The sequence below is a fragment of the Schistocerca gregaria genome, chromosome X (assembly GCF_023897955.1).
Source record: "Schistocerca gregaria isolate iqSchGreg1 chromosome X, iqSchGreg1.2, whole genome shotgun sequence".
Classification (NCBI taxonomy): Eukaryota; Metazoa; Arthropoda; class Insecta; order Orthoptera; family Acrididae; genus Schistocerca; species Schistocerca gregaria.
The window spans coordinates 799,285,160-799,303,552 of NC_064931.1; the positions used below are offsets into that span (position 1 = coordinate 799,285,160).

Consider the following 18,393-nt stretch of genomic DNA (forward strand, 5'->3'; position numbering starts at 1 on the left):
CTCTTTTTGTTTGCCTGCTGCATTATCAGGAAGTCTAAACCTAAGATCATGCAGTAGCCTTCACTTACCCAGAACATGACATCTACACATTGCTTAATACACTGTGCCCCATCCTGACTGATCTATTATTGCTTAACTGAGAAACTCCACATCATTGTCTCCAACATCATGTAAATTACATCACTGAGGTTTCAATCATGGGTCTACTTCATGGTCAGCCAGTGGCTATGTGGAGGATGGTAAAGGGTAGGTGACTGGGGAGACAATGTGTGGGAGATCTGTTTCTGGACAAGGTGGGGAGGGTAATTTCACTCTGGGAAGGCCTCAGCAAGACAATCAGCATATTTGGAGAACTCTGGTCATCACTGCAGATGCTAAGACCATGGGTACCAAGGCTGTAAGTAGAAACTTTTTGATGTGAAATGCATAGCGGTAGTCAAAATGGAGCTATTGTTGGTGATGGTACATCTGATGTGGATGGGGGTAATGGTGTAGCCATCCAAAAGTTGGAGGTTAACACAACAAAGTTGGCTTGTTGGGCTGAGGAGGACCAGTGAAGGGGGGAGAAGGTGTCAAGGCTCTAGAAGATTGTGAATTGGGTATCCTCACCTTCAGTTAAGATCATGAAGATGCCATAATTGAATCAGAACCACTGAGTGATTTGAAATTCTGGATGACTATCAATGATTTCTCTAGACGAATCATTAGTAGGTTCAGATAGGATTGTGGTATATGGATGCCCATGGCTCTACTGTGGATTTGTTTGCTACCTTCTAAAAAGTAATTAAGGGTAAGTGAGTAGATAGTTGGTGATGGTGACCAAGCAGGAGGTTGTAGGTTTGGAGTCAGTCAGGCATTGGGAAAGGTAGTTATCCGTGGTAGCAAGGCCGTGGGCATTAGGGATGTTGATGTAGAGGAAGATGACAACAGTGGCAAGCTGTGTGCCATGTATTAATAGGTCAGACACTGTAGACAGTTGCTAGAGTAAAAGGTTAGTACTATTTATATGGGCGGGTTGGTAGCAGAGAGTAGGCTGAAGGCATTAGTCCACAAGGGCATATATCCTGACTATGGGGCCACAGTATCCATCCGCAATAATACAATATATAAGGATGTCTTAAAGCGAAGTAATTTAAATCTGAATTTGAAAATATGGTTATTGTTGTTAGCCTCACATTTTATTTTGCTAGGTATATTTTGAAAGAGGTTTATAGCTCTGTATTTCACTTTTTTGTGTGCAAAAGTTAGTTTCACTTGAGCAAAATACAGATCACTTTTCCCTCTAGTGTTTGTTAATATTTCTATCATTCTCAAATCAAGAGCAGTACTGACATTTAATTTTGCCAAAGAATAATTGTACTGTTAAACTGTGGTTAATATTCTTCTCTGCTTAAACATGAAACTATAAAATGTACATGAGTAAACTCCACACATAATTCTAATTACTATATTTCATGGATGAAATATGTCTGCCTAACTGAGGAGTTACCCCAAATGCAAAGGAAGATGGCAGTGAGTGAAAGTCATAGTGATGTCTCAATAAACTTAAAATGTAGTAGTGATGTGTGTAAAACCTGTGTAAAGAAAGTAGAAATAGGTATGGTGTGCATTGACTGCAAGGGCTGGTATCACGACAAATGTGTAAAAGTGGACCTGAAATATATAAAAGATGAACATGAGTGGACATACTGTCAGTGCCTAGTATGTGCCACGAAAAATGAAGTAATGAGCATGCTAATCTCAAAAGAAAAAATTATAAGTGTGTACACAGATTATCTGGAGACAATCAGTTCAAAACACAACAAACCTGAGAGGAAGTATCAAGAGCAGGATATAAAATGTAATGCACTCTCTCAGGAACACCACCTATCACAAGAAAATGTTAAAGTACTGACACCAGGCCTCTCCACATGCATTCAAAACAATTGGTTTTTGCCAAAGTAAAGCATGGTGCCAAGTTAAATGTAATGGTCAAAAATATTGCAACAGATACAAGCCAACTAAAAAACGATGGTTGTGTCATAATTATTGTCGGCAGAAGCGACATATATACAAATGAAAGCAAGACTGCCCTGTGATGTTTCCTAAACATATTACCAAAATATTTAATATAAATATCATTATCACAACTGTCCCAGTGTGACATGATCTACCAATTTGCTCATGTGTACTCAAAAAAGTGAAATTGTACAATTCTGAGCTAAAAAAAATTGTGTGACAAATTTAACTATGTACAATTGGTAGACCTTAGTGAAATGAACCATGATGACCACACAAACCATGAGCCTATACCTAAACAGAAAAGGAAATGCCAAGCTAGTTTCTCAGTTAAGTGAACTGTTTGACAAACCTAGCAAAGAAGATGATCCTATTGCCCTAGGCGATAAGCAAGAAGTTTTTTTTTAGAGTAAAGGACCATTACACTAATGTCCAGGGAAGTAGTATTTCCAGCATCAACAGCAAAAGCAGTGCAAACATCAGCAGCAGATCTCCTGGAAGCAGCAGCAGCACCTGGACCCATGTTTAGAAACACCAAGAACAGGAAGCCCTCACAAAAGGACCAAACTTTTTGATACTCAGAGCTTGGCAAAATTACCAGTATAACAAGTAGTGCAACAGGTTCAAAGAAATTCAATTTAAAAATACTGCATCAAAATGTTGAATAGGCATACAAAAAATCAGAAGAATTAGAAGTGTTATTGTCTGCTGAAGTTTCCAACATTTTGTAATGACTGAGTGGGATTTAAAGCCAAATAAATTAAAGGTCTTCAATCTAATGGAATATAAAAATGTAGCATATTACTGCAGAACTGTACATAATAGTGGAGGAGCAGCAATATATGTAGACAGCGAAATAGGGAATTGCACTCCAGAGAAGACCACAAACTCTACAGAATTTTGTTTTGAATCAGAAGCAGTACATACAAAGTTCATGGGAGAAAAATGCCTTGTAAAAGGAATATACTGATCACCTAGCTCATGCATTTAACGATTTTTACTGGAAACTGATGTCTACTGCATAAAGTCACAAAGCAATACACTTATGTAATAATAGCTGGTGATTTAAATACAGATTTGCTTAAAGTCAGTGACTACACAAGACGTTTTCAAGACATTTTAAGGTTTCATGTAACAAATCCAGCTAGACATACAGAAACATCAAGAACATTAATAGAACATGTCAAATATACCTACACACAGACAAAAAGTTCAGGTTGTAAATACTGTTGTTGCAGACCATTTGGACAAACAAATGAACTGTGAAATCTCATAGAAACTGAAGAAAATGTAGTGGCTGAATTTAGACAAACTAATCTTATAAATCTGAACAGACTAGAATTTTTGCTAAAAGAAGAAAAGTGAGACAATATGTACATAGAGGACAGTGTAGAAAAGAGCTGGGAATCTTTCTGTGGTGTATTAAGAAACCACATTGATGTGGCCTGTCCTAAAATATGCAGAACTATTAGGCATAAATCAAACAAAAAATGATTCATCACAAAAGCTAAAAAAGCGGGAGATGAACTGATTGGACTCTTTGAAACATATCAGTAAGGAAAAGGTCTGATCAGTCATGAAGCTTACAAATGTTAGAAGAAACCATACACTAGGATGATAAGGGGATAAAGGAACTGAGCACTTTCAAAAGAAAACTAAAGGAACACCTCATCTGTGGATGCTGGTATAAGGTGAAACAGTACGTGTTGGAGAATCTGTTTTACAAACGTATGTTGGAATGTCAAATTTTCCTGAAAGAAGGAAAAGGAAATCAAAGTGTAGTGCTGAAAATACAGAAGAAAACATACAGACTAAGATGTAGTGTTGTAGTAATGTATAAATCTCCTAATATTTCTATGTAGTGAGTTTAACATAGAAGAACTAAAAAAAATAGTCTTCAATACTTCAAAATGTATTATTTATTATTATTTGCAGTATGACAACAAATTAGATTGCAGACTTTCCCTATGTATGCTACACTGTTGCATAAATCAGTGCAGGCTATCATATATCACTGAGTAAAAATATTATCAGTAAACATGACTACAGAATATTTCTTGTATCAAATGACAAATTTCCAAGAACTTTGTTTATTTCTGTATAAAGTTGCAACATAACATGTCTAAAATCACTGTAAAACTCATCAATCGACAATAGAATGAACTTTAACTATAACTACTGTGTTAACTCATATGCCATCAACAGATGAAAATATGCAAAGTATGTTAATTTGCTGATTTCTGAGGCTGTAAATTTGAAAATTATTCATATGCTAAAAGTAGATGAACTAAAAAATTGTGGCAGAATTTCTATATGGTTTTTCTAGATTGAGCTTTAATCAATACACACACTAAAGAAAATAGAAGTCTTTACTTTTTCTGTTGTTTCTTGTTGGTACAGTACACCAGCTGAGGAGGTGCACTATTTTTACAGTATACACCTGGTCAAGTTTTACTTTTCCATAGTTTAGATCTAGCTCACTTGTGCCAAACAATTTAATAAAATTCACAATAAAACTATTTACTATTTTTCAGTGGCACATCTTTAGAACAAAAGGGTGTTCACGATAAAATCCAGCAGCATCCCACAGTAATTTCTTCCCAAGTTGTTGTAGTGTAGCTCTGTGCATAAATGGAACTGCCTAATGTAACTTTCTGTATTTTGGTTCTTAAACAGAAACCAAACTGTACATAAGCTGAACCAAGTGAACCATAAACATGCATGGTCTCTAATTATATAATGAAAAGGAAAGTTGCTACTCACCATATAGAGGAGATGCTGAGTTGCAGATAGGCACAACAAAAAGACTGTCACAAATAAAGCTTTTGGCCAATAACGCCTTCGTCAACAATAGACAGCACACAACACACACACACACACACACACACACACACACACACACACACATATACACATGCAAATGCAACTCAACTCACACACACAACTGAAGTTTGAGGCAACTGAAACCACACTGTAAGCAGCAGCAACAGTGCATAATGGGAGTGGCAACTGGGTGGGGGTAAGTAGGAGATGGGCAGGAAGGGGGTGTGATAGTATCCTAGAGGTGGTGGACAGTTAACTGCTGCAGGTTAGACAGGGGTCAGGGGAGTGGTGGTGGTGGGGGTTGTTGGTGGTCATTCATGCAGGCAGTCAACTTGTTTGTAGTCATGCCCACATAGAATGCAGCAGAGATAGAATGCAGCTTAGCTTGTAGATCACATAACTAGTTTCACAGGTAACCCCTCCTTTGATGGGATAGGTGATGTTTGTGACTGGACTAGAGTAGGTGGTGGTGGGAGGATGTATGGGACATGTCTTGCATCTAGGTCTATTACTGGGGTATGAGCCATGAGATAAGGGGTTGTAAGCAGGCAGACGTTGTGTAAGGATAAACGAGTATACTGTGTAGGTTTGGTGGATGGTGAAATACCACTGTGTGTGTGTGGGTGGGCGGGTGGGTGGGGAGAAGAATAGTGGGCAGGATAAAAAAAATGGTTCAAATGACTCTGAGCACTATGGGACTCAACTGCTGTGGTCATCAGTCCCCTAGAACTTAGAACTACTTAAACCTAACTAACCTAAGGACATCACACACATCCATGCCCGAGGCAGGATTCTAACCTGTGACCGTAGCAGTCGCACGGTTCCGGACTGCGCGCCTAGAACCGCGAGACCACCGTTGCCGGCAGTGGGCAGGATATTTCTCATTTCAGGACACAGTGAGAGGTAGTCAAAACACTGGCGGAGAATGTAATTCAGTTTCTCCAGTCCTGGGTGGTAGTGACTTATGATGGGAATGCTACTCTGTGCCCAGACAGTGGGACTTCAGGAGGAGGTGGGAGACTGGTGAGATAAGGCATGGGAGATTTGTTTTTGTACAAGGTTGGGAGGATAATTACAGTCTGTAGAGGCCTCAGTTAGACCCTCAGTATATTTCAAGAGGGGCCACTCATCACTACAGATGTGATGACCACAGGTGGCTACACTGTCCAGAAGGGACTTCTTGGTACGCAACGGGTGGAAGCTGTCAAAGTGGAGGTATTGCTGGTGGTTAGTAGGTTTGATAAGGACAATGGTACTGATGTAGCCATCTTTGAGGTGGAGGTCAACATCTAGGAAGGTGACTTGTTGGTTTGAGCAGGAGCAGGTCAAGCAAAAATTGTTGAGGTTCTGGAGGAATGTGCGTAGGGTGTCCTCACCCACGATCCAGATCGCAAAGATGTGATCAGTGTACCTGAACCAGGCATGTGGTTTAGGATTCTGGGTTTTTATGAAGGATTCCTCTAGATGGCCCAAGAATAGGTTGGCATTGGATGGTGCCATGCAGGTGCCCATAGCCATGCCCCAGATTTGTTTATAGGTAATGCCTTCAAAGGAGAAGTAATTGTGGGTAAACATATAGTTGATCATGTGGCCTAGGAAGGAGGTCGTTGGTTTGGAATCTGTTGGGCATTGGGAAAGGTAATGTTCAATAGTGGTAAGGTCATGGGCATTAGGAATATTAGTGGAAAGGGAGGTACCATGAATAGTGATGAGCAGGGCACCATATGGTAAAGCGACAGGAAATGTGGAGAGTGGGTGGAGGAAATGGTTGGTATGTTTTATATAGGAGGGTAGGTTCCAGGTAATAGTTTGAAGGAGTTGGTCCATGAGAGCAGAGATTCTCTCAGTGGGGGCTCAGTAACCGGCCAGAATGGGGCATCCTGGGTGGTTAGGTTATGGACCTTAGGAAGCATGTAGTAGGTAGGAGTGTGGGGAGTGGTAGGGGTGAGTAGAGAGATGGACTCCAGGGAGCGATTCTGGGATGGGACTAAGGATTTGAGTAGTGAATGGAGATCCTGCTGGATTTCTGGAATGGGGTCACTGTGGCAAGGTTTGTAGGTGGAAGTATCTGACAGTCGGCAGAGTCCTTCTGCCAGATAATCGACCTACAAAACTTGCCATAGTGACCCCATTCCAGAAATCCAGCAGGATCTCCAGTCACTACACAAATTCTTAGACCCATCCTGTAATCTCTCCCTGGAGTTCAACTCCCTACTCTTCCCTTCCACTCCCCGCATTCCCATCTTCTACATGCTTCCTAAAGTCCATAACCTAACCACCCAGGTTGCTCCATTGTGGCTGATTACTGTGCCCTACTGAGAGAACCTCTGCTCTCATAGACCAACACCTTCAACCTATTACCCAGAACCAACCCTCCTATGTAAAAGATACAAACCGTTTCCTCCACCAACTCTCCACAGTTACTTTCCCTTAACTACATGGTGGCCTGCTCATCACTATTGATGGTACCTCCCTTTACACTAACATTCCTAATGCCCATGGCCTTACCACTATTGAACACTACCTTTCCCAATGCCCAATGGATTCCAAACCAACAACCTTCTTCCTAATTGCCATGACCAGCTATATGCTTACCTACAATTACTTTTACTTTGAAGGCATTATCTACAAGCAAATGTTCATACAGCTATGGACACCTGCATGACACCATCCTATGCCAACCTATTCATCAGCCATGTAGAGGAATCCTTCCTCAAAACCAAGAATCCTTAATCACTCACCTGGTTCAGATTCATTGCTGACATCTTTGTGATCTAGATTGTAGGGGAGGACACCATATCCACATTCCCAAAAATCTCAACAACTTTTGCTGCACCTGGTCCTACTCAACCGAACAAGCAATCTTCCTAGATGTTGACCTCCCCTTCAAAGGTATCTACATCAGTACCTCTGTCTGTATCAAACCTACTAACCACCAGCAATACCTCCACTTTGACAGCTCCCACCTGTTCCACACCAATAGGCCCTTCCATACAGTGTAGCCACCCATGGTCATCACATCTCCAGTGACGAACGGTCCTTCTTGAAGCCTTCACAGACTGTAATTATCCACCCAACTTTGTAGAAAAAAAATCTCCCATGCCTTAGCCTTCCAGTCTCCCATCACTTCCCAATTTTCCACCGTCCGGCCACAGCAGAGCACTCCCCTTGTAACTCAGTACCACTCAGGACTGGAGCAACTGACTTACATTCTTCACCAGGGTTTTCACTACCTGTCGTCATGCCCTGAAATGAGAAATATCCCACCCACTATTCTTCCCAACCCTCCACATGAGTTTCTGCTGTCCAGCAAACCTACACAATATACTTGTCCATCCATACACAACCCCTGCTTCCAACCCCTTACCCCATTGCTCATACCCCTGTAATACACCTAGATTCAAGACCTGCCCCATACATCATTGCACCACCACCTACTACAATCCGGTCACAAACATCACCCATCCCATCAAAGGCGGGGCTACCTGTGAAACCAGTCATGTGATCTACAAGCTAAGCTCCAGCCACTGTGCTGCATTCTATGTGGGCATGACAACCAACAAGCTGTCTGTCCACATGAATGGCCACCAAGAGACTGTGACCAAGAAACAAGTGAACCACCCTGTTGTTGAGCACACTGCCAAACATGACATCCTTCATGTCAATGACTGCTTCACAGCCAGCTCCATACGGATCCTTCCCACTGACACCAGCTTTTCTGAATTGTGCAGATGGGGACTTTCCCTGCAATACATCCTACGTTCCCGCCGTTACCCTCCTGTCCTCAACCTCCACTATTCACTGTCCTCACCCATTCAGCTCCTTCCCTGTTCCCATTCTAGCACTACACAGCCACATTCCACCATCACACCCAGTCTTTTTACTCCTCTCCTTTTCCACTATTTCCCCCTCCCGACCTCTCCCCTGTCCATTGTCTAACCTGCAACACTTCACTGTCCGCCACCCCTACCATACTATCCCTCCACCTCCCCACCCCAACCTCCTCCTTACCCCCACCCAGTCGCCACTCCCATTACGCACTGCCGCTGCTGGTCGCAGTGTGGTTTGAATTACCTCAAGCTGCAGTTGTGTGTGTGTGAGTTGAGTTGCATTTGTGTGTGTGTGTGTGGGTGTGTGTGTATGTGTGTTTTGTCTATTGTTGACGAAGGCCTTACTGGCCGAAAGCTTTATTTTTGACAATCTCTTTGCTGTGCCTATCTGTGACTCAGCATCTCCGCTATATGGTGAGCAGCAACTTTTCTTTTTATTACATTGTTACATTCCATCCTGGATTTTCCAAAGTCTCTAATTAAATGCTATGTTTGGCACAATTAAACATCTATGATAGGTCACAAAAGAGGCCAACTGGCGAAAATCTACCATTTAACAATGTTGTTATGTGCATTGTGTATGTATAAACAGCTATCTCACTGAAACACTGTATTGTGGTACTCTTGACTAATCAGTTAAATCGGTTACATATTGTCATTTATCACACCTGTGTGTGTGTGTGTGTGTGTGTGTGTGTGTGTGTGTGTGTGTGTGTGTGTGTGTGTGTGTGTGTGTGCGTGCGTGTGTGTGTGTGTGTGTGGGTGTGGGTGGGTGTGTGGGTGTGTGGGTGGGTGGGTGGGTCGGTGGATGGGTGGGTAGGCGGGTTGGTGGGTTGGTATGTGCGTAAGCAACAAAAGTCATTTTTATAAGCATGCAATTACATAAAGAGTTTGACATTGATATAAACATATATATCTATAGAGGAAAGAATATTAAAGATGTAGACCAAAGAGTGTATAAATGTTCTATTTTCATCAAACCATTTTATATTCTGGCTTGACAAACTGTGTGTATATATACAAGCAAATGGTGTTGAAGATAAATAAGGACTAAAACAGAACGTACATCAATGATCCAAAATATTATGTCCACTGTCTGTTGCAAGATTGAGTGACACTTGATTTGCATTGTGGGCACATGTTGTGGTACAGGAAGCATATAAGCAGAGCAAAGAAATATGGGGATCCTACAATTTGCAACTGGGGAACACCACTGACATAAGAAACTTTAACTAATAGCAGATTGTTATGGCTTGGCACCTGAGAATGAACATTTGTGAAATGGTGACAGTGATCATAATGTGTACTATTCTCATGAACATCTATGGGAAGAAGATGAAGAACTGTGAAACCACCAGTAGACAATTAAGCGTTGGATGTCCAGACCTCATCATTGAATTTGGAGGTCAGAGGCTTGTCCACTCTGTAAAGCAGGACAGGTAGCAATCTGCAGCAGATATGGCAACAGAGTACAACGATGATACAGGACCAAGTGTTTCATAACACACCATTCAGTGTATGTTGTTGAACATGGGACTCTGCAGCAGTCCACCCATATGTGTTCCCGTTTTGACCCAATGACATCATCAATTATAATTACAGTGGCCCACAGGATCAATTGAGGTTATACACTGGTTCAATGGAAGCATATTTCCTGGTGTGATGAATCACTATCCTTTTACACCAGGTCAGTGGTCATGTCTGGATACTTCATCATCTAGACAAGTGGCTGCTCCAAACATTTTACACTAACTGACACAGGCAGCTTTGGGCAGTATAGTACTATAGGAGACATTCACGTAGGCTACCATAAGTCATGTGGTAGTAATACAAGGCACCATTCTCCACGAAAACTGTGGACAATGTGAACATCATTGTGGGCACCCTGCATCCTTTCATGTCTTCCCTGATGGTGATGGCATCTTCTAGCAAGATAACAGCCCATGTCCAAAGGCAGATTGGTGCTGCAGTGATTTTAGTAACATAATAGTGAACTCACATGGATGTCTTGGCCACCAAATTCCCCTAATCTGAACCTGAGACACTATCATGCATCAGCTCCATTTCCACAAAGCACCAGTTCATAATTTACAAGAACTTTGTGAGCTGTATACAGTCATGTGATGCAAAGTACTTCTGGAAACATACCAAGAATTTGTCAAATCCATGCCATGCAGAATTGCTGCTATGTTGTGTTTCAGAGGTGGACTGGCATACTATTAAGCAGGTGATCATAATGTTTTGTCTTCTCAGTGTATAAACAAAAATGGTTCAAATGGCTCTGAGCACTATGGGACTTAACATCTGTGGTCATCAGTCCCCTAGAACTTAGAACTACTTAAACCTAACTAACCTAAGGACATCACACACATCCATGCCTGAGGCAGGATTCAAACCTGCAATCGTAGCGGTCACGCGGTTCCAAACTAAAGCGCCTACAACCGCACGGCCACACACGCCGGCTCAGTGTATAAACATTCATGTATACACCTTTGAAATGCATTGCAGTGCATACACCCTGTTGACATCAAAATAGAGGTTCATGTTTCAACTTGAATAGTGTGAAAGATCAATCTTAGTCTCAGCTAGACCAGCTCACTCAATTTAAGCCTCGGAATTATGGCTGCTTGTTGAGCACTACCTCAGCACCATACACCTACTGAAACAGAATCAGTGAAGTGAGAACTTCAGAAAAATGGACAAACAATGTAAGTAAAAGGATAGATTGCTACTCACCATAAAGATGACACATTGAGTTGCAGACAGGCACAATGGGAAGGCTGTTACATGTTTAGATTTCATCCAAAGCTTTCTTCAGAAAAGAAAACACACACATTCATTCACCCAAGAGAGCACACTTCATGCAAATGCTTGGAATGGAGTGATGGCCTGAGCTGCTGTAGATGGCAGTCATGTGTGCATGAGGTGTGCTTGCTTGTTGATATTCCAACCTGAAGTTCCCATTGTTTGAAAAATGAACTAACAAAGGCAAAACAAATGTATTCACAGAAGATAGATTTTCAGCTAAACTCAAAAATTTTGTGTGCAGTTTATTTGATTAAGACTAGTAAATTTAAACCAGAAAATGATTTCTATTTCTTTTGAGTTTGGTTTTCGTCAATTATCTAACATGCACATCATGACAGTACCAGATATGTTATGCACATCCTATTTTTTTTGTTTTATAGTCAGTCTGAAACTCAAAATATCTGCTACAAATATTTTTAAAAGTAAAATATAAAACTTATAGATACCATATCTTTCTTTCAGAAACTGTTAACTATTTTCAATCAACAACATAGATTTCATTGTGTATTTAATTACTGTAACTCTTTCATGAGCTCAGCTGACTGATTGGTACTGTTTCACAAACTTTTTAAAATGTTGAGGCTGCAATAATGTTGTGGAAATGTTCTCTTACAGCAAGAAGAAGAAAAAGTAAAGTTACTGGAACTGATTGTAAATAAGAAGGATAATAAAAATGAAGGGATAAGCAAACTTCCAATGCAAGATGAGGACCAAGAGTTGTTATCTGCTTCTGAAAATCCCTGTCTCAGTTCTGTAAGTCATTCTAAACATATTTTTAATTGGTCATTGATGTGCTCAACTAATACTAAGCTTTACCTTCCTCAAATTATCACTTTATCCCTATAAATTCTTCCACAGAATAGCAGCATTTCTCCCACAGAAGCACTTGCAACATAATTTTTAGAGACTTTGGCTTCATATTAAGTATGTTTGTGTCTGTTAATCTATTATATATTTTCAACCCTAAGTATTTTGGAGACTGCATATATTTTCAAAAGGTCTGTGGGAAGCATAAAATTACCTTTTTTTCTAGTGTTGGAAGTGTGTCTAGCACAATTACCTCAAATAATGTTTGTTTGCTGTGTAGGATTGTAATTTTGTAAATGTAGTGGAAGGAAACAGTAAGTGTTTGTAGTTTCCTAAATAATGGGCAATGAGATTCTTTTTGCTGTGCAGTACACATGTATCTGGCAATTTTCTTTTGTAGTGTCAATATCTGAGATTTACTATTTAAATTTCACCAGAAAATTATACGATACCTAATGACAGATTCAAAATGATATGCTTTTTTTCCCATACTCACATCAGAAGCATTTACTACTAGTTGTATAACAACATAAAACTGCGTGAGTTATTTGATAGTGAACCAACATGAACATTTCAACCTGAGTTCCTGTCCACCTTTGGTCCAATTAATGGAACTGTATCATCTTCATCCATAAGTTGACTGTTATGATGTTCTTTGTGACATCTGAATTTGTTGGTTGTTCTTCATCTGTGTGGTGCAGGTGCTCTGTGCATCTTTCCTGTACCTTCCAAACAGCCATTCTCCCATAGTGGCATCAGATGTGATACTCTCCAGGTTTCCAGAGCACTAGGCGATCCTCAGCAGACCCCAGAAAGGCTTTCATCTTGGGAAGCAAGCACAATACACACTTGACATTATTTTTTGATAGTATTCTTGCAATATTTCATGGAGGCATGACAGCTGGTGGTATATGAGTATAAATCTGTGTGCACTGGCTTATGGTAAACACTGTGCCCTAGTGTACCATCCGACTTTCACTTTATGTCCAGAGATTCTGTGTATCTCGGTTGTGAACTTGGTGTTTTAGGCAGGCAGTTCAGGTGTTGCAAAAAGTCCTGTTGATACATGTCTGTGTGGCAAGATTAGAACTAGATCAGATCCAGTGTGCCATAAAATCAAAAAGAGACTAGGCCACAGCGTCCAGATGAAGAAGAGAAACCTGTTGCAGCAATTTTGATGTCTTATTTTGGTAACACATGAGCAGAAGTTAGGAAAATACTCTGCACACCAAGTGTGGGTGTCACCCATCAGCAGAGATGAAAGCCTTGTTGGGATCTGTTAAGGATGACCTAGGACTGCAGTAAGCAATATGCTACCGCACGCCATGCAAGTGCAGGAATATATGCATAGGTCAGTCTCTCTTGACAGTGCAGGAAATATGCATGGAGTACAAGCATCACACAGATAAAGAATAATCAACAAAGTCAATTGTCACAGACCACTGTGTATCCAAAGGACCAAAGGATGTAGTGTGAATAATGACAGGAACCAAGTTCTTAAAACACACCAACACATTCTGTAACAATGTTTCTAAAGAATCTGTGGATATCTGGCTATAGGAAAGAAGTGTTGGCACAAAGGAAACTACAGAAAACAAAGAAGCAGAAGCAATGTTGATTTTTATACCCTCCAAAAGGGTTATTTGGGAAAAAAGGAAGACAGTGGCTTTTAACTCAGTAACGTTTGAGGCCCAGCCTTGAATGTGCTGAAAGCACAGTGACAATCAGTGTGGAGATTCACTCACATCACACCTACTAAATGAACTCAGGTGTTATTGTGCACCAACTGAAGACCACTTTAGCAGTGGAATCATGCCTGGGCACCATCGGCTTGAGATCAACATCAGGAGGTGGGGCATATATAAGATGGCATCCAGTGGAAGACAATCAGTTGTCAAGATCACTTGAAGATGGCAGCAAGTCATCTTGAGGAAATGTCACACCATTTGGGTGACACTAACATGGCTGAATACCCAAGAATATTTCATTACTATCATTTGCTAATAAAGCCTAAAAATACACACCATGTGTCAATTAAATTGAAATGGATCACTGGAAGTGAAAATTGTTGTTGAATATGTTCAGAATTGTATAATTATATTTAATAATGTTGTGAATGCAGAAAAATAAAGGGCAAACCTAAGGTTCATTTTAAGACATAAAAATAAATCAAAGGCAGTGTGGTCCACCATACCATCTGAATTGGTTTTTAGAGTCTATAGCTACAAAATTTCTAAAATTATGCTTGAAAATTAGACCTCTATAAGTCCTGCACAAATATCAGAGTACCCCTCCACCAAATTTGTTCCCCAGTGGTTTGTACCCAAAAGACTGTGTGGGAGGACCTATGGTTGGAAATCAGAGGTCGAAACATGAATGGTACATGAAAATTTGGATCAGGCTCATATATAACACAATGGTTAAGGATACTACTAATGAAAACTAGGGAACCAGATTTAAGTCCCATTCTGTCTGAAAATTTCAATTGTCATGACTTATACATTACCTTTCTGATCAATTCATTTCATTTGATCCTCTTCTGCCTAACAGAACTTCTCCCTACAAGTCAGTCTCTACATCTCTGGTAACATTGTAAAAAAAACCTCATCTTTAAGAATTGCAAAAGTTCTCGCACAAAATTTCAACCTCCAAAAGCCGTGTCACCATCTTCTGCAGAAATGAGTAATTCTTTTTCAATATTGCAAGGATCTTCCTGAGGCCTTTGTATTCAGCTGTTCATCTTCACACCTGTCCCCAAAATGATTTCTTGTGTCGTATCCTCAGATGGTTTTCATGCTTCACAAAGACCATACCATTAGTTAAAAAGAGATACCCTACACACGTACATGCCTTCATAGCCAAGGCCACTAATACTTTGCTGATGTTTTGGCCTGGAGGAAACCAGTTAGAATTCTGGTGGTTGAATATATTTCAGTCATCAGTGGAGTGCAAAAGCATAAAATTAAAAATCAGTATTGTGCAGTATATTTTAAAACCAAATGGGCCAATCCAGGTTATGAGGTATGGAGAAGACCATAGACAGATCATTAGACATATTATGAAGCTGTTACAACAGTAAAGAGTGCCTCATGCAAGATTCAACCAAAACAAAGATCTAGTTGTCAAGCAGAGGCTGAACATTACCACCACATATGTAAGGGGAGAAGTGTAGGAACCTTTCAGTGAATCTGAAAGTTAAAACTTATCAACAAGTTATTCACTAAGTCACTGCATTAAAGTAATATATCCACTTAGTGATTATACTGGCCTCAAAATGGGTGATGATACAAATTAGTTGAAAATAATGTTTCTTTTTCTTTTTAAGTGTCTCACTGAAGAAGGTTATTCCATAAACAGTCCATCCAAATGTTTCATAATGCCAAAATGGTAGCTAATGATATAAGTGATAATGAAACAGAAGATCAACTAAAACTGTTAAGTGGAGGAAAGGTGATCTGACCTCATTGGATGTCTTGATGTTTCCATACATATTATCTGACAAAACTTGCTAATATCCTAGTAACAGTTGATTTTAAATCACTAAAACGACAAAGCACTCTAACAAATTGGAGAAAGGTGCATGATATTCTTATTTTCAAGAACAGAGAAATGATAGAGGTACATTACTATAGGTCTGTATTGCTGACATCAGGCCATTGTAGAAATACAGAAAATGTTTTATGCTAATGTAATTTCTTCACTACATTATAGTTTGGACCTGTACTTAATACCTTTTGTGAATTGAAGGAGATGTCATTAATCTGTCATTTTTGGAAACAAAAACTCTCCTTTGTACATGGATGCTGCAGACAGTTATCATCTAAAACTCTGTCTTCTCTGTTGGTAGCAGTGACTGGGTTTATTCTATCTTCAGTGATGTCCAGAAGTAATTAAGAACAGGTCCACAATGTCATGTAGTGAATAAACTATTAGTTTACAGAATAACAGTCCAGCTTTTTTATTGGATCGAATACTTTATAGCAACAGAACTTGCCACAAAACTCTCAATGGGAGTAGTACAGAACTGCTCCTGATGTGTATGTAAATGACCTAGTGGATAACATCAGAAGCTTTCTAAGGCTGTCTATTGATGCTGTTATTGTGTATAGGAAAGTTGTAATATTAGAATATTGTAGCAAATGCAGGAAGATCTGCAGAGGGTTGACACTTGGTAAAAGGATTGGTAGTTGGTCCTCAACACAGAAAATGTAAAATATAGCACAAAATGGGAGGAAAGAGCCGCTATTGATATATTAGACCACTGATGAGAAATTATGGGAGTAAGTCACAATTTTTAAAATATAGGACTGTGTGTGCGGAGCCAGTTAAAGTGGAATGACCATATAAAACTAGATCTGAGGAATGGAAGATGCGTAACCAAGATTTGTGGCAACACCACAATACACTTTGCTGTGACAAGTGAGTGAAACCACCATGAACTATAAAAAGTATCTCTGGCACCATGTTAGATGCCTGCTATTTATTTAGCAATGAAACACTTTCACCCATCTGTCGAAGGAGACATTTTGCAATTTTTGCTGATTACAAGCCATTGGCAGCTATTTTTCATCATGACAATGATCTCAAGTCACCACATAAATGCAGGCAGGTTAAGTGCCTTGTACAGCTCTCAAGCTATGCATCACACATAGTGGGGAAATACAAAATGATTGTATAGTACCAATATTGGAACTGTGATACTTTAAACTATATTTGTTCAGCAGTGATAGTGTTAAAACAACACGAGGATCCCCCTTGACGCTGTGTCATACAGGAGCAGTGAATTGTATTGCAGCTCAGGTGGACGCCAGCCCAGGATTTGCCAGACGGTATTTGCTGTGCTGTAGCAAGAGGGAAGCAGTGACTCTACATACTGGAACTGCAGTATGTTTATGAGGTTTCTGGATCAAAGAGAATATTTTTTAAAATTTCTCTAATACAAAACAAAATTTTAGTTTTGCCATTTCCCCCATTTAAAAATTTATGTATATCTGCCAATGAAATTTACATTTAATAAGGAAATAATAGATCTAATAAATTTTTCTATATAAATAAGCTCTCTGAGATTGTGTTTATCGATATCTGTGAACAAAATTTTCATTCATTTAAAAAATTAAAATTTAATAAATTTATCTTTATAAATAAGCTCTGTCAAACATCATCTATCTATATAATCGATTGAAATTTTAATAAAAACCTCAAACTACATTTCAACCATAACTGTTTTAATTTTTTTTTAATCTAAATTTTTTCTGTATAAACAAGCTGAGCTATTTCAAAACTTAGAAAATTATTGTAAAGAAAAATGTGTATTAAATTGAGCTGATTTAGAAAATTATTGTAAAGAAAAAGGTTATTCAAATGTAACTAGGCAAGATCTAGAGGAATTCATTGATAATTTTAATATTAAAGAAATGAAGAAGACATAACTAAGATACAAAAATATAAAAGGACCAAGAACACAATTTGTAAAATGAGAAAACTAAAAACTCAATAAAGAGAAGTTAATCATGCTGTTTCTAAATCCTGTTGACTGTATCTGTATCTGTAAAGGAACTTCATGAGATCTGTAAAATAAAACTTTCAAGAATTATTCAAAACTTAATAAACAACAATTAAACAATCTTATAAAAAATCTGAGGACAGTATTAATAATAATGATAATGAATTGAATAAAAAATATTTCAAAGAACTTTATCAAATCTGTAAAATGAAAAATTTTAAAAATTATTCTACACTTAATAAGCAACAATGAATCGCTCTTATCAGTAAATCTAGGGGTAATATTAATAACATTGATAATGAGAATTATTTTCAAAAGCTTCTAGTAGATAAATATTAAACAAAAAAAATCAGAAAAATGTTCCAAATTTCAGTTTCCTAGATGATGATTTTTTTAAAATTTACGTTAATGACTGATAGAGAAGCTTCTCCTTTTAAATCTAGAATAATAACGTACAAAATTAATAATGTTGGTATTATTGTTGAACCACAAGAAGTTTTTAACCAAGCTAAAGGTGAAGTAATCAGTAAATTTAGAATATTTTAATGCAAGCAAGAGCAGTTAAAGTGAACATGAAATTTTAATATAATTTTAAAAGACAAGCCAAAATACAAGAATATAATT

At 38.9% G+C, this 18,393-nt stretch overlaps 1 protein-coding gene across 2 annotated transcripts in view; it reads left to right on the plus strand.

Moving 5' to 3' along the window:
• LOC126299386 (uncharacterized) overlaps positions 1-18,393 on the plus strand; it is a 478,915-nt gene that overhangs the window by 327,915 nt on the left and 132,607 nt on the right. For both annotated transcript variants that reach the window (XM_049991253.1, XM_049991254.1), the window contains exon 12: positions 12,075-12,212. In XM_049991253.1, coding sequence (XP_049847210.1) covers positions 12,075-12,212 — 138 coding nt within the window. The remainder of the gene's footprint in view (positions 1-12,074; positions 12,213-18,393) is intronic.